This window comes from Mustelus asterias, unplaced genomic scaffold (assembly GCF_964213995.1).
Source record: "Mustelus asterias unplaced genomic scaffold, sMusAst1.hap1.1 HAP1_SCAFFOLD_211, whole genome shotgun sequence".
Classification (NCBI taxonomy): Eukaryota; Metazoa; Chordata; class Chondrichthyes; order Carcharhiniformes; family Triakidae; genus Mustelus; species Mustelus asterias.
In genome coordinates this window covers 441,957-462,114 of record NW_027590198.1, presented here as the reverse complement: position 1 = coordinate 462,114, position 20,158 = coordinate 441,957, and the positions used below count along the sequence as shown (strand labels likewise).

At 42.7% G+C, this 20,158-nt stretch overlaps 1 gene segment (V, D, J or C); it reads right to left on the bottom strand.

The window, feature by feature from the left end:
* Nucleotides 1-4,662: 4,662 nt before the first annotated feature.
* Nucleotides 4,663-19,568, bottom strand: LOC144485697 (Ig heavy chain C region-like). The segment is given in 6 exon segments: nucleotides 4,663-5,069; nucleotides 5,545-5,853; nucleotides 6,744-7,049; nucleotides 8,016-8,321; nucleotides 18,963-19,325; nucleotides 19,459-19,568. Coding segments are annotated over 6 exon segments (1,722 nt in total).
* Nucleotides 19,569-20,158: the final 590 nt, after the last annotated feature.

Here is a 20,158-nt window from a genome sequence, read left to right as displayed (position 1 = left end):
AAAACGAAATCCAGCTGATATTGCTATCTCAGTTATGGATTCGAATCTGTCCGCTGAAGGCACATTAACTTTGAGGATCACAATGATAACGTATTTTTTATTCCACAGCACCACACTGTGAACGGCGAAAACCACAAGATTTCCTAAATTCAATCACCCGACCTGCAAAAGAGAAATAAAATAATTCAACAGCCATTTTATGTGTTTGAGACATTTATCTAAAGGCTCTTCTAAATTGAGACTTCTGGATATTTTTCAAACCTCTCCTATCTGATTCAGATGTGGGTGGATTGAATCATCTCACCTTCACCAGAGTGACGGCAGCGCTGTAGGACATGCTCAGGAAGAACAGGACTATGAAAGTCGAAGCAGTTGTCCAGATATTGCTGTTATCATCCTGGTCTTCAATCCAGGTGGATTCTGTGGAATCTGCGGGGAGAGGGAATACTTTCAGATTTTTTTTCTCGTCATGGATATTATTTTGGTTATTCATTTTCCCTTCTTAAGGTATTATTTTGTTCTCTGATATACTTTTCAAAGCCTATGTGTTATTAACTTAAACGCTTAATAAAATTGTCAATGCATATATTATTAAATTAATCTCTCTCAGTAATATAATCTACAATTATATAGGACGTTGGTGGGTCCGCACCTGGAGTATTGTGTGCAGCTTTGGTGTTCTTATCTGACGAACAATGTCCTTGCTATAGAGAGAGTAAAGCGAAATTTTACAAGGCTGATTGCTGGGATGCAGTTCTGTCATATGAGGAGAAATTAAGTCGGTTAAGATTATATTCACCGGAGTTTAGAAGAATGAGAGGGGATCTCATAGCAACTTATCAAATTCTAACAGAGTGAGACAGGGTAGATTCAGGAAGGATGGTGGATAAGTCCAGAACTAGCGGTCATGGCTTGAGGATAAGAGGTAAACCTTTTTGAACTGAGGTGAGGAGAAATTTCTTCACCCAGAAGATGGTGAATGTATGGAATTCACTACCACAGAAAATAGTTGAGGCCAAAACAATGTATGAATTCAAGCCCTTAGGGCTAAATGGATCAAGGTATATGGGGTGGGGCGAGAATCAGGATATTGAATTCGTTGATCAGCCATTTTCAAAATGAATGGCGGAGCAGCTCGAAGGCGTACTCCCGTTTCTAGTTTCTGTGTTACAAATTCCGCACCCGTCCTTCCAATATGTTCCTCATACTGGATTTGAACAGATGTATTTGAACATATATTTTATTATTTAATCTTAGGCGATCGTTTAGTCTTGTTTAATTTTGTACCAACTATCAGTAACTAATATTATGAAGACCAAACGACTGAAGATAACTGACGCGGACTGAGCAACTTGGGTCTACATTCTCTTTAGTTTAGAAGAATGGGAGGCGATAACATTGAGACAAAATAATCCGAATGGGTTTCACAAGTTGGACACTGAGATGCTGTTACCTCTGGATGGGGAATTTAAAATAACGGGCGTTTGAATAGGTGTGCTCTCGTTTAGGGCTGAGATGAGGAGACATTCCTTCACTTAGGGATATGACTCTTCTGAGTTGCCTGCCCTAGAGGACTGTGGATGCCCCATCATTGAATATTTTTAAGGCTGGGGCAGATATAGTTTTGGTTTATCGGGTAATAAAGGATATGAGAAGTAAGTGGGAACTGGAGTAAGAGGCAATATCAGACATCAGCTATTTGAATATTGAAGTAACGCACATTGGACCTCTGGTCAAGTCGTAGAATTATGGAATTACTACAGTGCTGAAGAGGCCATTCGGTCCATCGAGTCTTCACCGAAATTGGACCTAGCCACCCTATCTCCATAACTGCACAATAGTCCCATGGCTAATCCACATACCCTTCACATCTTGGGACGCCAAGGGGCAATTTGGCATGGCCAATCTAATTAACTTGTACATTTTTGGACTGTGGGATTAAACGGGAGCTCCTGGAGGAAACCCATGCAGGCACGCAAACTCCGCACAGGCAGCCACCCAAGAATCGAATTCAACTTGGGTCCCTGGAGCTGTGAGGCAGCAATGCTAACGATTGAGCCACAAAGCTGCCCTGATACTATTTATTTTGCTCTTCGAATCGTCCTGGATGATTTTAGAGATAACTTCAGACAGTTATTCATTGAGGTACTGTAAATGATGATCGATAACAGATGGAAAGAATTATACTCTTTGTTTGTTTGGATTTGGCAGTTAATTTATTCACGTCAGTTTCGAAAGGAGAACATGGTTTTAGGATTTGAAACAGCAGCACGGACCCCTTAGTAAAAACAACTGAATTTTAATTTTCCTGAAAGCCTTCCATTTTTGTTTGTGCTTTAGCCTCTGTATATGTGCACATGGGGATGTACTGATCTGTTTTAATCTTTGTTTGTGTGCCCCTGTGTGTGAGAATGTGTTACGTTACCGTGGTGTCGATATAAATATATTTGAAAGAGATATGTTGACGTTTTTTGTCTTGTAGTCAGAGGGCAATGGCACAAACATCAAACGCAAATGGAGCAAGAATTAATACTTCACGAGAAAACAGTACATGTTGGTTGACAAGTGGACTGTGATTAGTGGAGACATTCCATGATGAATGTACCAGTTAAACGTTGACTGAAAGTGAACTGCCAAGCTTTGTTTAAGTTCAGAGCAGACACATTCACAGTAATTGGTCAAGTTATTGCCCTGAGAAAGGAATCAGATCTTGGCTGTCTCCTATTTTGTTCAGATGATACAAACACAATGTCTGTATGTGTTATTTATCTCTGCAAAGAATAGGGTGCTGTGCTTTAATGCATGCAGCTTCTCGCACAGTTAGATGCATTGCATTCGCCACACTCTCCCTAAGAATTATAAATTGCTGTTCCCGTGATAGTTATTATTCCTGTGAAGAGCCTGGGGAATGCAAGATGAAAAGCTTAAACATCTTTCTTTTTTCAGCGATATTCAATTTCTGTTCTGCCATATATATATATAAATTAAAGTATGTTTTATTTGGAAATTAAGTCTATCATGTGGATATATTGACCATGTGTGTATTTTAGTGTTTATCCATCTCTATGAATTAATGTGTGTGTTAATGTGCCTGCTTCTGTGTGTACCCCTTTTCACTGTGAGGGAGTGAATATTTATTGGTGAGTTTATGTGATGGGTCAGAGAATCCGTTGACCTGTGTTTATGGAAGAATGTTAGAGTTTGTTAATGCATGTGTATGAGTGGTCACCCGTGTCAATGTTTATGATAGTCTTAATTGGAATGCTTTAGTTTTAATTTGCGAGGGGGCATGGGTTACTAATGTTTATGTTTGTATTTTCTTCTGGTCTGTGCTGTGTTTGTGGAGATGTATATGTGCATGTTTATCTCTGTTTCTGTGTGTGTGAGACAGTACGTGAACATCATTGTTATTGCTCCAAGTTTTACTGATTAAACCGAACCGGAACTGTCCCTGTCAGAGGATATTAATGGAATATTCGCCTCTTTCTGGGAATTCATGTGGTGTAATGTGAGCTGCAATGTGACAACAAGCTGAATGAAAGAAGCAATTCAATTAGCAGTCCTCAGAACATCAGGGATAGAACGGGTAAAAGCCAGAAGAATTCAAACACCAGTGAAGTTTTGGGCTGTTAGTATTTAATACATCCTACCATTAGCGACTTTGAACCAATATAAACTGAGTCCACAGAAATAGGGAGCGGTGCCTTTCCACTCTGTCTCCTTGGCGAGGCGGAGTATAATGGGTTAACCATCGCCCTTTCCCCTCTCTCTGTTGGCACAGTGAGTTTAATGGGTAAACAATTGCTCTTTTCCCCCTCTGTCGGGTAGGTGAGTGGGGACAGTGAGTTAAAAAATCAATTTTCTCGCCTCTCTATCAGGCGAGTTGATGGAGGATTGATTGAACAGCCTAGTGCCCTATCTGCGACTGGGGATGAGAGTTTCCGTTGTTATTCTTGTGTCGCTCTGACTCCAGTCCCCACTGGGTGCGATTCTGCAACGAAGAAATGATCAAAACTTTGATGGGATTGACGAGTCGTCTATATTTAAAAGTGAATCATTTGTTGCTCGGAATTAGAACGTTTTCGCATCAACCAGTAACTGGATGAAATTTGCTGAACTTACTCAGGGTAATCACTGAATTAATTAGCGCCAATCCACCTTAATTCTGTACTCTATCTCAATTTGGAGCGCTGGATCTCTAAGATTGAGGTTTATTTTTTATGGCTTTTTTAATTAGTGTCACAGTAGGCTTACGTTAACACTGTGATAAATTTACTGTGTAAATTCCCTAGTCGCTACATACCGTTGCCTGTTCGGGTACACTGGGGAATAACCTAGCGTGGCCAATGCATCTAAAAAGCACGTCTTTCAAACTATGGGAGGAAACCGAAACAGTCAGAGGAAACCCACGAAGACACGGGGAGAATGTGTAAACTCCACACAGATAGTCACCCAAGCCAGGAATCCAACTCAGGTCCTTGGTGTTGTGAAGTAGTAATGCTAACCACTGTGCCATAGGGAGGCAAGACACTGGTAAGTATCTGCTGTCGGAGGAGCATTTATGCCCATAGCAAACAGAGGAATCAAAATGAATTAGCAGGTTGGATGTTTAACTCATAAGCAGATGAAAAAAGCTTTATTATTTTTCTTGCAGCTCGAAATATAACCAATAGATTCTCATTGACATGAACTAACGGGGTCCACCAGTACAGGAGAAATGTTCACAAAACTGGGTTTACCGCTGGATTTGTCAACTGTTTTGTTGATGATCTTCAAGGGGATGGCTTCATGTCCCACCACGCAGGAGTAAGAAGTGCCGCTGGCCCACTCCTCCGCTGCAATGGATAACAGGCTGTACATGAAGAAGGAGCCATTCCCGTTCTCCGCCACCACCTCGGTGTTCCTGTAGTTCCCGGGATTCACGGGCTGGTCATTGACGGTCCACTTGACGAAGACCTCTCGGGGGGAGAAACCTCTCACTAAGCAGCTGAGGGAGACGAATTTCTGAGCGGATATTTGTTCTGCCGAGGGCAGGAGGACAGAGACGGACGGTCTCCGCGGATTTGGATCTGCAGAAAATTGCAATAAATGTCAATAAACTGGAGAACTCTGCAAACAATGAAAACACTGGTTAGATATCAGAAAATTGTGCTTTGCTTTCGAATTTAAATGTTTCCATTTTTGACTTCCTGCTTCGAGGAGAGGGGAACACAATCGCTTTGTCAAATAACTGGGGCTAGACTGGAAAGTTTCAGAAAGATTACAACACAGAAACAGGCTATTCGGCCCAACTGTTCTGCGTTGGGTTTTGTGCACCACACCAGACTACTCCCTACTTATTCGATCATAAACCAATACCATTCTCTTCAGATCACTTTTCATTCATCAACATCCCACGCAAAAATATCTACAGGCCCAGAGCGTTTAGTTAGCAGAGTTACCACTCAGAGGAGTGGTAATGCACTGAATACTAAGTATTGACCATTACACTTACACTGGAAATAGACACAGTGACGCATTTGTTGCTTCAATCTCTCAGCTCACCTCTTTCCTTGTGGATGGATTTTCTTAAAGGAGTCGGCAGATCCTGATGGCTCACCACGCAGTCAAACACAGCCCCACTCAGCCAGGCTTGTGTCGAGATGTTTAAGTTGCTGACCACGCTGTCAGGATCCTCTCCAGGCTTTTCTGCAATCTCTGATTTCAAATAATTCCTGTCTCGGATCCAGGACACGTTGACTCCAGAAGGAGAATTGAAAATGATACAGGTTAAGGTCACAGTCACCTCGAGTAAGACTTGTTCTATTGGTGGTGGTTGTATTGTGACTGTGGAATCCGGGCACTGGGAAGGACCTGTGAATGAAAAATGAAAACCAACTCGAGTTCTCCTTCAGAAGCAGGACAGCAGTATTCAGCCTAAAGGAGACGAAGTCGCCTTCGAGTTATCAAACTCTAACTATCGCCTTTCAACTTCTATGGTGAATGGAAAACCAGGTTGCTCTGTGAAATTATTCTCTTTATTAAAGTATTGTAGCAGCGGTATCATTCTCATGAATCAGCATTGCAGCATTCCCACACAAATAGACCATCCTGAACTCAGGGAAAATTAATGGCCGTTGGTTTATAAATAGGGTGGATGCACTTTCCAACATTTTACCCCTACGCTGTGACCTGTGAAACAGTCTGACACCTACTGTCTCTCCAAATTTTACCAGCTGTGTCAGGAGAAGCTGACATCAAGTCCGCCTCGGTCACTATATTACTTCAAATTAGAAGGGCGCATTGTTTCAAGGAGAGGCAGTGGCATGGTGGTGTTATCAATGGGTTTGTAACCTAGGGCAAAAGTCTGGGGTCATAGATTCGAATCTCACCACCACAAATGGTCAAATTTGATTTTATTAAAAAACGATATTTAAAAGTCTAACGATCATTATGAAGCCATTGCTGTAAATGGTTCACGAATGCCCTTTTAAAATGTAAATCTGCTGTCTTATCTGCTCTGGCATGCATGTGACTCCAGATCCACAGCAACGTCGTCGACTCTTAAGTGCTCTCAGGGAAGGGCCATGAAGAACATGTCATGACAGAATAAAAATAATTGCTGATGTGATGAAATTCTGTATGAAGCGCTATCCGACTGCAGCAAACTACATGACAGCTCTATGCTTCGCACGAACTTCAATAAATCTCTAATTCCGATTACCAGATGAATGATTTGTTTTCCCTCGGTTTGCATCCCTTACCCAGAGATCCGGTGATGTTCTGACTCTGAGTGAGCCCTTGATGAGTGACCTGACAGGTATAGACCGTTTTGCTGGACCATTCCCCAGCGGAGACTGTCAGCCGACTGCTCGCCGAGAAGTTTCCGTTCACTTCACAGGCAGGAGAGGTGACAATTCCTGAATCCATGGGTTGCCCATTCTTCAGCCACTCCACCGTCATTGACTTTGGCTGGAAATCGATGATTGAACAGACGATGGTTGCAAATTTCCTGCTTGTGATTTCTTCACTGGAACTCACGGTGAGGATAACGGTTGGGGGGATGTCGCCTTCAACAAACACACGTTGAGACGTTACTTCAAGGTTCAACTGACAACAATTAAAATTAATGCTTTTATTTTCGCACCGGAGCTGCCAATTTGAGAATTATATCCATGGTTTGCTTGAATTGGTAGGGAAATAGCGAATGGAATTCAACCGTCAGCAGTACCACGCAATGAATTTGGGAGGGCAAACAAAGCAAGGGAATAGTCGATAAAATGGAAGATTTCGAGGGATTGAGGAAATGCAAGACAATGGCGTGCATGTCCACATGTCCTTGTAGATGGTAGGGCAGCTGGACGCGTTGATCAAGAAAGCATATCGGATTAGTTCCTCTATTATGTGAGATATTGAATGCAAAAACAGTGATGGAGCTGTGTAAAACGCTAGTTGGGCCACGTTTGGAGTTTGCTGTACAGTTCTGGTCACCACGTTGCAGGAATGACGTAATGGCTCTAGAGAGAGATGACGCTGACAAGAATGTTGCCAGGGACTGAAAATTCCCGCCATGAGGCGAGATTGGATAGGCAGGAGTTTTTCTCCTTCGAAAAAGAGGAGGCTGAGGCGTGACATAATTGTGGTTCACAAAATTAGAAGGGACGTAGGCAGAAATAATTCATTCCCCAAGTCGAGGGCTCAATTACCAGGAAGCATGGTCATTTTAAAGGTCATTACGTCTGCATCTCAGGTGCTTTAACCTGCACGGCTACGGAGCAAGGGCTGGAAAATGGGCTCCAAATGTCTGGCTAGTTTCTTTGTTCTCCCTTTTGGCCAGCACAGATATGATGGGCTCAATGGCCTCATTCTGCACAGTAACAGTCCTGTTGTTCTTTGGTTCTGAACAACTTTTCAGTCAGTAGACACTTACCTGGATTTTGAATAATTCATTATTTTTCAGAATGCTCCAGATCAGTTATAACTAAAGCCTTATACAGTTCAATCACAGCGTTCCTGTCTTGCCCAAGTTCCACAACACTTACATTGCATTCCAATGCTCTTGACGGAGTCGCTGTGTCGAACCTCACAGTCGATTTTGCTGCACTCTCCCTCTGACTGGGTGATGGTTAACTGGCTGCTCAGGGTATAGGTTCCCTTCGTGTTTCTCACTGATGGATAAGTCTTAAATCCAGTGGCGATCAGCTGCCCATTTTTCTTCCAGGTCAGTTTGGAGACATCTGGAGAGTAGTCCATCGCCAAACAGCCGTAGGTGATGGAGCCAGCGGAGTTGTGTTGCTGACAGGAAGAGACGAGGCTGTAGAGAGTGGGCGGAGACGGTGTCGCTGGGAAAGAATAGTCGATTCAACAAGTTAGACTCTTACTTGCGTTTATTAATTAATCAAACATATTTATACAAGGAAGTTTCTATATTAGGTATAGCTCTTGGGGCTAAAGGGATCAATGGATATGGGTAGTAGACGGGGTCAGGATATTGATGAGCTGTGATCAAAGTGAATGGTAGAGCAGGGTCAAAGGGCCGAATGGCTTACTCCTGCTTCTATTTTCTATGTTTCTACATCACGATTTGTCCAGAATTATGAACTTAACTTAATATTTCCCGATTAAGACCTACATACACCTTTCAGCTTCTGTTACTCCTATCATTTGAGAATCGCCATCTTTGTAGAAACTCACATCAATGTCTCGACCTCTATCAGATTGGAAAGACAAAAACATTTTGATGTCATTGTAATGACATACCATTCATTAGATTAACAGAAAAGTGTAAAGAGTTTCTCCATTACTTCAGGCACTAGCTATTTCTCAAACAACAGCACTTTGTGATGAAGAAGATGTCTCTTCATTCATATCAGCCACTCGCCTGATGAAAGAGCTCCAAAAGCTCACGATTCCAAATAATCCTGTTGGAGTTCAACCTGGTGTTGTGAGACTCCTTACTGTGCCCACCCCAACCTAGCGTCGGCATATCCACATTGTAGTTTTGGCTATTGCCTGTGTTCAAACTAACTGATGCCCCTTCCTCTCTCCGACTCACTGCCTCTCACTCCACAAAACGAAGATTAGTGACTTTGCTTCAAAAATACCTTCGGAATGAATACTTACTGAATGACCAGGAAACTCTCAATGTGATTACAAATTCAAATAGTTGCAACATTGACTAATTGAAGGGCCATACATTAATAGCAAGAGTTGGCCATTCGGGCCCTGAAGTCTCCTCCATTATTCACTGAGATTACAGATGATCTGGTTGTGGTGCTAGCTCTATTTTGCACATCCTCACTCCGCCCGTCGATCACCCACTCTCTGCCCATTTTCCCCGACTCTCTGCGCTTTCCCCTGGCTCTCTGCTATTCTCTGTGGCTCCTTTCCCCTTTCACCCGGCTCTCCGCACTTCCACCTGGCTCTCTACACTTCCCTCCAGCTCTGTCCCCTCTCCCCCGGCTCCCTGCCCTTTCCCTCAGCTCCCTACCCTTTCCCCCGGCTCTTTGCCCGGTGTCCCTGCTCCCTATCCACTTTCCCCTTCCCCCTGGCTCTCTGCCCTTTCCCCCTGACTCTCTGCCTTTCCCCTTGACTCTCTACCCTTTCCTCTGGGCTATCTTGTCCTTTTCCTCGGCTCTCTGTCCTTTCCCCGGCCTCCCTGCCCTTTATCCTGGCTCTCTCCTCTTTCCCTGGTTCTCTGCCCTTTCACCTGGCTCCCTGCCCTTTCTATTAGCTCTCTGCCCTTTCTTCTGGCTCTCTGCGCTTTCTCCTGACTCTCTGCCCTTTCCCGGCTCTCAGCCCTGTTGCCCGGCTGTGGGCCCATTCCCCAGGCTCTCTGCCCTCCCCCCCCCACCCCCCCCCCCCGGCTCTCTGCCCTTTAGCACGCCTCCTGTTCTCCCCGGCTCTTTCCCATTGTCCTTGGCCCTGAGCCCCCAGGGATTCCCCCCAGCTCTCCACATTCGCAGGGCAGCTCCCACATTTGAACTCCAAACTGCCGCTTGAGATCTTTCTTCTCTCTCATCGCAGACCTCCACACACAGGTTTAGCGAGTGTGAGTGAGAGAATGTGAGTGCGTGCGGGTGAGTGATTGAAGGAGTGAGAGTGGATGAGTGATGGTGTGTGAGTGACGGAAGGTGGGTAAGTGAGGGTGAGTGAGTGAAGTTCTTTCAGTGAGGATGAGTGATTGAGGGTGAGTGAGTGGGTGAGGGTGAGAGAGCATGAGTAAATGATGGTGTGTGAGAGAGGGTGGGTGAGTGAAGGTAGCTTAATGTGTGAGTGAAGGTGGGTGAGTGAGTGTCGGTAAGAGAGAATGAATGAGGGTGAGTGAGTGAGGATGCGTGAAGGTTAGTGAAGGTGGGTGAGTGAGAGCGAGTGAATGAGGGTGAGGAGTGAATGTGACTTAGTAAGTGAGGGTGAGAGAGTGAGTGAGTCAGGGTGTGTTATTGAGGGTGGTGTGTGAGAGTGTGTGAGGGAGAATGAATGCGGATGGGTGGATGAGTGAAGGTGAGTGAGTGAAGGTGTTTGACTGAGGATGAGTGATTGAGGATCTGTGAGTTAGGGTGGGTGAACGTGAGTGATGGTGAATATGTGAGGGTGTGTGAGTGAATGTAGGTGCGTGAGTCTCAGTGAGTTTGAATGGGTCAGGTGGCGTACGTGAGAGAGAGAGGGTAATTGAGCTTGAGTGTGTGGGGGTGGGTAAGTGGGGAGAGTGAGTGAGGGTGAGTGAGAGTGATTGAGACTGGATGAGTGAGGGAGGGTAAGTGCGGTGAGTGACTGAGAGTGATTGAGACTGGATGCGTGAAGGTGGGTAAGTGGGGTGAGTGAGGGTGAGTGAGAGTGAGTGAGACTGAATAAGTGAGGGTGGATAAGTGGACTGAGTGAGTGAGAGTGAGTGAGACTGGGTGAGTGAGGGTGGGTTAGTGGGATGAGTGAACGAAGGTGACTATGAGTGTTGGTGAGTGACTGAGGCTCTGAGTGAGTGACTGAGGGTTAGTGAGTGAGGTTGAGTGAGTGATAGCGTGTGAGTGTGGGTGACTGAGTGACAGTGAGTGAATGAGGGTGTGTGAGGGCGAGTGAGTGTGAGTGAGTGAGTGCTGGTGAGTGAATGAGGGTGTGAATGAGGGTGAGTGAGTGAGGATGGGTGAGAGTGAGAGAGCGAATGTGTGTGAGTGATTTTGAGTGAGTGAGGGCGAATGACTCAGGGTGAAGAGGATCAGTGAGTTTCTGAGGTTGAGTGCGTGAGATTGAGTGTGTGAAGTTGAGTGTATGAGATTGAGTGCGTGAAATTGAGTGTGTGAGGGTGGATGAGTGAGCAAGGGTGAGTGAGTTGGGATGAGTGAGTTGGGATGAGTGAGTTGGGATTTGTGAGTGGGGATGAATGAGTGAGAGTGTGTCAGCGAGGGAAGGTGGGTAAGTGAGGGTGAGTGAGTCAAGTTCTTTGAGTGAGGATGAGAGATTGAGGGTGAGTGAGTAAATGTGGTTGACGGTGACAGAGTCAGTGGGCCACCTCCACCTCTTCCTCTCCATCGATCTTTTCCTGATTCTCCACATTGATCAGCTTTCAGTAGCAGGGATGTGTAAATCACCGGGCAGCTGCTTTAATGTCGGTGTCTTTCTTTAAGAAACACGTACCAGTGAACAAATAGTCAGACTGAGGGAGCTGCAGGGAAGCTGACAGCAAAACTAGGATGGGTCGCACAGGAATCAAACACCAAGTTTACACCAGTATTGAGGACCCAGGCGGCCTTGGTCTCAGCCAATTCCCTTCTTATTTTTTGGGTGTTTGTGTCCGGTTTAACTCATGGAAATTCCTACTTCTGACCTCATGTTGGAGGGAATGTCACTGTTGAAGCAGTAGAAGATTGTTGCTCCCAGAACACTCCCCTGCCGAAATCCTGCAGTGAAATCTGAACTTAGATGTTTGACCTCCAACCACCAATACCATGTTGCTTTGTGCTAAGTATGACTCCAAACAGAGAAGAATTTCCCGCCGATTCTTATTGACGAGTTTTACTCGGGCCCCTTGATCCCACCCTCATTCAAATGCTACCAGGGTGGGCGGGGGGGGGGCGGTGGCGGTGGCATGGTGGCACAGTTATTAGCGCTGCTGCCTCAGAGTTGGATCCCCGACTTGGGTCACTGTCTGTGTGGAGTTTGCAAGTTCCCCCCGTGTCTGTTTGGGTTTCCTTCGGGTGCTCCTGTTTCCTCCCACAGTCCAAAGATGTGTGGGGTCGGTGGATTGGCCGTGCTAAATTGCCCCTTAGTGTCAGGGGGACTCGTTCCGTTAAATACATGTGGTTATGGGGATAGGGCGTTGGTGGGTTTGCTGTTGGTGCAGACTCGATGGGCTGAATGGCCTCCTTCTGCACTGTAGCATCCTATGATTCTACTCTATGGTGTCAAGGACAGACACTCTGACGTATGTGAGATTGAAAGTGTGTGTGAGAGAGAGAGACAAAGGGAGAGAGAGAGAGAGAGAGAGATAGAGATAGAGAGAGAGAGAGAGTGATAGAGAGAGAGAGAGATAGAGGGAGAGAGAGTAGAGAGAAAGAGAGAGAGAGAGAGAATGTGTGTGTGAGGATGCCTGTGTATGATAGAATGCGTTTGCACGTGTGTGAGACAGTGGGCTGTGCGTGCAAGAGGGGAGAGCGTGTGTGAGAGAAAGGGTGAGTGAGATAATGTGTGTGTGAGAGACAGAATGTGTGTTTGAAGAGTTATTCTTTGTGTGTGAGAGTTTGTCTGTTCTTGAAAATGTGTGTGTGTGGAGGGGCGGGGAGAGTGTGTGTGTGGGGAGTCTGTGTGAAAGAGTACTTCTGTGTGTGATTGTGTGTATGTTGATGTGAAAGGGAGTGTGTCTATTTGAGATACACGATGTCTGTGAAAGAGAGTGTGTGTGCCTGAGAGGGAGGGTATGTGTGTGGAGAGTGTTGTGTTCATGTGAAAGACAGTGTGTGTGAGAGGGAGTGCCTATTGGAAAGCAAAATAATATGTTCTTCAGTGTGTGAAACTGTGCATGGGATGGCGTGTGAGTGAGAAAGATATGTACAATGTGTGTGGGAGATAGAAGCAATGAGGGGTGTATGTGTGTGTGTGTGTGTGTGGAGGGGCGGTGAGAGTGTGTGTGAGCGAGAAAAAGTGTGAAACTTAGACAGAGTGGATGCGTGAGTGTGTGTGAGTGAAATGACTGTTGAGAGAACATGTGTCTGTGGTAGGTGGAGTGTTTAAAGAGAGATACATTGTATATACATGTGTGTTCGTGTGTAAGAGAAGGAGAGACTGTGTGCGAGATTGTGTGCGTGTGAAAGAGAGGATGTTTGTGAGAGACAGTGTTTGAGAGCAAGATTGTGCGTGTGTGAGACAATGTGTAAGGGAGTGAGCGTGTGAAAGAGAGAGAAATATGTGCCTGTGTGAGAGAATACATGTGCAAGTGTTCGTATGAGTGAGAGAGAGCATCGGAATGTGTGTGAGACGAAGTGAGAGTGTACGGAAGAGGGAATGTGAGAGGCATAGTGCATGTGTGTATGTGAGAGAGCGAATGTGTGCGCGAGACTGTGCTTATGTGAGAGACCGTGTCTGTGTGTAAGAGTGTGTGTTAGAGTGTGTGCATGTTCTATGTTTGTGAGAGAGTGATTGTGAGAAAGCCAGTGTGTGAGAGCAAGAATGTAGAGGTATGAGATAGTGTGCGCAAGAGAAAAAGAAATATGTGCGTGTGTGTGTGAGAGAGAGAGAGATGCGTGTGCAATAGGAATTGTGAGAGAGCGTGTGAAGAAATGTGAGACAGCTTGAGCGTGTGTGACAGAGTGGAAGAGAGAGAGTCCATGAGAGAGAGCGTGTGCGAGAGTGTGAGAGTGTGCTTATGTGAGAGTGTGTGTATGTGTGTAAGAGAGAATGGGTGGGTGTGTGGGGATGTGAGCGCTTTTGTGTATGGGGATGTGAGAGATTGATGGATAGAGCGAGACGATGTATGTATTTGTATTGAGAGAGTGTATGTGTAACGTGAGAGAGAGAATGTGTATGGGTGTGTAAGAGAGACCGTATGAGAGAGAAAGTAAGTGTGAGTATCTGTGTGTGTGTGTGTGTGTGTGCATGTGTGAGAGAATATGAGAGTATTTATGTGTGTGAGAGTGTGTGATGTGTATAAGTCTCTATTTGGCTGATTCAGTCTGGAAAAGCGCACTCACTCCACACATACTCACCCATTCACACAGTAAGTGGGAGTGACAAGTGAGCACAATACGGAGCGCTGGCCAAGGGTTGGAAAAACATTTAAATCTTTCGCAATCTGTCGCAATTGAATAATTTCCTCTTTCCTCAATGAGGGAAACCTGTAAAAACTCAAGAGATTTGACACAATCTAGGGCAAAGCCACCCACAAGATTATCCGCCCCCTCATTCACCCTATTCGCTCTCTCCATCACGAACAAGCAGTGACAGCAGTGTGTATTATATACAAGATGCACTGCAGCAACTCACCAAGGCTCCATAGTAAACACTGTCCAAACCCGTTGCCTTTATATCCTAACAGGATAAGGGCAGCAGCCACATATGAACACTACCACCTGCAAGCTCCCCTCCAAGACACACACCATCCTGACTTGAAACAATACCTCAGTTCCTTCTGGGTCAAAATCCTGGAACTTCCGCCTAACAGCACGGCGGATGCCTGCAGCATATGGATTGCAGTTATTCAAGGATGCTTCATATCAACACTTTCTCAAGGAACAATTATTGATGATTAAAAATTCTGGCCGAGCAAATGACTCTAAAATGCCTTGAGAAGATTAAAAATAAAATGCAAATGAATTTGACCCTTCAACTGTCATACTAAACAGATCAGGGACTGCTTTACTACGGAGCACAATATCGTAAATCTCACTTTGCATTTGCTCATCGAACATTCCCAAGGCCGGTTCATCACTGGTTAAAAATCATCCAAATCTCCCTCTACAATCTGACGTTTCTGCTCTCTCTGATGGTCACAATATGCTTTCGGGATCTCATTTCTGAGGCGCCGAGCCAAACATCAAGTCAAACTATCACCTTTCTCACAGATACAAGTGTATGAAGAAATAAATCAAATTTAACTCCCTGACATACAGGAGAATGAACCAGAAGATTTACAGCCAGTCAGGCAGTTTCCTGGCCCCAACACGGTGACCACGCGCGCAGAAACAGAACAGACACAAACGGTGCAACAATCGATTTCCCAGCAGGTAGGTATGATCAATCTGTCAATTTAATTCAAACTGTTTGAATCTAATTGATCAATTATCAATTTACAACAGAAAATCAGTAACCTCTTTTGAATAAAACTGAAATTCATTTCAAAACTCCTGTCGATTTTTAATTATGTCTCTCTGTCTGTCTCACTTCTCGAAAACGATGTAAAAATGGAGTTGCGCTGAAAATGAGGCATCAAAAATAACAGAATCAGGACAGTTCAATGTCCCTAACAGAGATACAGTGACACAGTAAGGATTAAAATAAACCAAGAAACATTTACATTGAAAATCATTGCCTGATTCGATCTAATTTCTCAATTAAATGCAATCAACAAAATATTCAAGGTAAAACACCTTACCGAGCTAAGCATAGCTAATGAAAGAAAGGTTTTGTCTCTGAATTCATTTTCGATACAATTAAATGTTCTCTAAAACGGATGATACTTTGCACGCCCGTGCATTATTCAAGGTATTTTGTTTTGAATTAATTAGCACCAAAATTATATTTTGTTTTGTTAATTGCCGGTTACTTTTCCTGTTAGCTGATTTGTACTCCATAATAAAATCAGTTTTCAATCATTCAAAATTTTCCCTGCCTCGAACATTGTGAAGTAATTAGGTTCCAATTAAATCTTAAACAATAAACTTCAAATTACTGAATGGAAAGATTCAGACATCTGTAATTCATTTGCTTCAATCGAATAACATTGTCATGTTTTTTCATTTCCACTTTTACTCCAAATGCCTTATTATAACCTGCAAACGTGTTAAGAATGCATGTTTCTGAATTTGTATATACTGTAACGGCCTGGCAGTTTGAGGTCAACGAAGCTGCTTCCTAGATTTAATAATTTGGACCATCCATATAATTTAATTACTGAACATATTGTTTAAATTAAGAAGTTCTGAATTAAACAATGAAAAACACAATGAGGACAATTGATTCAAATCCTCTGCAACACTGAAACATGATGCACAAAATAAGTCGAGACTTTTTCTTCAGTATAATATTTAATACTAATTAAACATAATGCTCAAATAGAATCAATTCTTCCATTCTGTCATTTATTCATCCAATAATTCTATTCTATGTTCAGCAGTAATGGGAGACAGGATGTTATTATTAAATACAGAGCAAATATTACTAATATAAAAATATTATAATATTATAAAAAATTAATTATTTGAATTTCAAGTATTAAATTGTAAATCTCTAGCCAGTTTCTGTTGACACCTTACGACAATTCAAACACCATTATATGAACAATTGTTTAGTGTTAGCGAATTCCACCTGTCAGAAAACTGTGTTCACTCTGTCACATTTATTCAAACTGTGGGATTCTAATTGATCAATTTTCAAACTACAACAACAAAAATCAATAACTTCTTTTAAATTAAACTGATATTCATTTCAAAATTCCCTTCGACTTTTAACTATTTCTCCCTGTCTATCTCAAATCTCGAAAACTAGGCAAAAAATATTTTTTTTTCTGAAAATGTGCACATCAGATATAACAGATCCAGGATAGTGTAATGTCCCTAACAGAGATACAGTGACGCAGTAAGAATTGTAATTCATGATTTACTTTAATCTGCAAGCATCAGTTAACATGAATAAAATGCTCAAATATATATTTATTTTATTTTTTCCGATACCAGTTTGTTTTATCCTGACAAGGATGTTTAAACGCAGTTTGTTTTTTTCATTTAGCTGGAAAAAGTGCAACCGCTCAGGATCACCGAGTTGGAACAATACAGAAACAATTGAGAAACACCAAACCATTTCACAAATTTTGAGATGAGATTAGTAATTAATTAGCTCGGCATCCAACTACAAATTACTTGGAAGGAATGCTGCGCCTGCACAGAAACAATGCAATAATCGGGCACAAAAATTGCCAAATAGCGTTTTATCGCCAATTATTCTCCAAAACTCATATTTAAGTGAATGCGAACTTCATCGGGGATATAACAATTAATGCAAAGTATCTTGTTGAACTGAGCGCTGCTGTGGAAACAGCATGTTATCATTGAAATCGTTTCTGGAATTATCACAAAATATTTCCAGCCGATAAACTTTTTTGGTCATGTTAATTGTATTAAAGCCGATTAATGCGAAATGATATAAATAGAAAATAATCTTTTGTGAATATGTAGTTACGTTACCGATTAATAACAGTTTGATTTATATTAATTTTACTATCAAACTTGTTAACGAGAAGTTTCTTTTTGCAGCAACTACTTAGTGTCCGATTGAGCGTTGTAAGACATGACATATTTTAATTTCTAAGAGTTTGTTAAAATTTATAAAAATGCTGTAATACCTTTATTTTATTTCTTTCTCAACCTACTTATTTTCTCCCTACAAGATTTTCAAACTCATAGATTTTTTGCATTTAACCAGAAAACGTGTAACCGCTCAGTGCCACCGAGTTTAAACAGTGCAGAAACACCAAAACATTTCACACATTTTAAACATTCTTAGTGACCCAACAACAGAACCTCCTCAACAGAAACACACCAAAACACATCATTGAGGGAATGAATCCGTTTCACGGGGACGCAACTCAATTATCCATTCAACAAAATCAAAAATATGATTGCAAGGAAATCTCAATATTCAATCCGGCAAACCAGCTCGTCACCAAATATATGAATGATTGAACTAAACAGAAATTTGGAATAAGAGCATTGCGAGGAGGTGGAATATGTCCAACAAATTAAAATTGAAATTTTACCACATTCTATTCATATTGGGTCATATTTCAAACAGATTTCAAACATATTTAAATATTGGGTGGGTAAAAGCTGCAGCCGTCAGATGCCACCGAGGTTAAACATGGCATGTATCCCAAATTGTGAATGCAGTGGTAAACTATGTTTTGGACGAGTGGCATAAACCATGGTTTGGTTTAACCTGCAATTATCAGCTACGATTTAAAAAAATACAAATACAATAAAGCCTGCCTGATTTCTGTCTGCAGGCACGCGGCAAGTAGTTTAAAACCCGCAGACTGTTTGTATTCAATCACAAAGTGTGTAACAGCTCAGTGTCACCGAGTGTAAACAATGCAGAATCTCCGAACCATTTCACAAATTTTACTTATTCAAAGTCACCCAGACAGACAACCTCCTCACCAGAAACACGCAGCACTGAGGGACTGAACCCCGGTTCATGCAGAAGCAGCTCAATTCTACAAACAGTTGAAACAGAATCAAATTTCACATTGGCAGAAAATCTCAATTTAAAATCCAGCCAATCTGACCATCGCCAAAGCAACTAATAATTAAAATAAGCACAACAATGAGATAACAAAATCAGATTATGATTAAGCGGAACATGTTCGCAACATTAAAGCAGAAACGTTAACACATTTTGTCAATATTGGGTTAGATTTCAAACACTTGTGCAGTAGATGGTGCAACTCGCAACCACTAGATGTCACCGAGATTAAACATTGAAGAAACGCCGAACTGTTTAACAAAAGAAAGGCATTTAAAGTAACACAGCCACACAATGTCCTCAGCAGATAAACACTAAATCACAACAAGAGACTGAATCACTCAGTATCGCCTTTTTTTAATTAACAGTAGAATTCTATAACCCCCATTTTAAGCTGGATCACATGAAACATTGTAAAGATTTTCAGCACAGAATCCACCAAACTACATTACATTGAACGAATGAATTAATAAAATCGAGAAAAAGTATAAAACAAAAACTCAAATAAAACACTGACTAAATAAATGCATGGTTCTTACCTGCAGTCACCGTCACCATGGTCCCTTGTCCCCAGTAGCCCATACCCCACTGTTGTACGTGTCTTGCACAGTAATAGATGGCGGTGTCTTCGGTCTTCAGCCTTGTCATCTCCAAAGAGAAGATTTTGGTTGAAGTGTCTTTAGACGCACTAAATCGATCCTTAATTGCTGGGGCGTAGCTGTTGTAAGATGAAGTATAGTAGTAAACCAGCCACTCCAGCCCCTGCCCGGGAACCTGTCGGATCCAGTACATGTCATAGCTGCTAAGATCGAAGCCGCTGGTTTTACAGGTCAGTTTCAGGGAGCCTCCAGGACGCCCGGTCTCTGCCTCTGGCTGAGTCAACACAACCTCCGACTGGACACCTGTAAAAATAGATAAAAAAACCCGAGGATTAATCCTGGTGTAATGATTTTTGACTCTGGAATATTACAGAGATGGACAAAAACTGAGACAGGAACTGTGGGAGACTTAGACAATGAAAAAAAAACTACTCACCGGATAAGAAAGTCAGCAACAAACTGAGAGAAATTGCCGACCTCATCCTCCTGGTAAATTGGGGGAAATGGTTGTGTCAGAAACTCAGTGAACAAACCACCTCCCGGACTGTTGGATTCCGGTCCCAGTGAGCGGCATTTAAATACCCGGCAGAAGGGGGCGGCTTTCCAGGAGCCGCCTGTTGATTCCCTGCTGGAGGCGGCGACTGGATCCAGGTCCTACCTTCCACACCCCCAACAGAATGGAGTCCCAGATTTACAATGGGTTAATATTAAAATGGACATTTTATCTGTGTCGGGATATTTGTTTGGCTGAATATGTTCATTGTATTGTCTCCATTATTTCTGATGGTGATATTGCAGTTCATCATTTCTTTATTGAAATAACTGATTCCATTGTAAATATGGTGATTTTATTACCACACCCACAAGAAGAACACAAATCTGAAAATGATGAAATAACGTTTTTGGAAAATAAAGAGACCGTCAGTCTGTGTTGCGACAATCCCGGGTCTCTGTCACATTACAATAATAAAGCATCATTTATCAGAAGAATTGTTATCGATTTCTGTAACTGAATGCGGAGTATGAACAAAGTGATTCTATTTACAGTGTGGATGGCTATCACTGTACAATTTGGGTTTGGAGATGAGAAGAAACTCTCACACAATACAATGTTTCTCCTTATATTTGTCAAACTG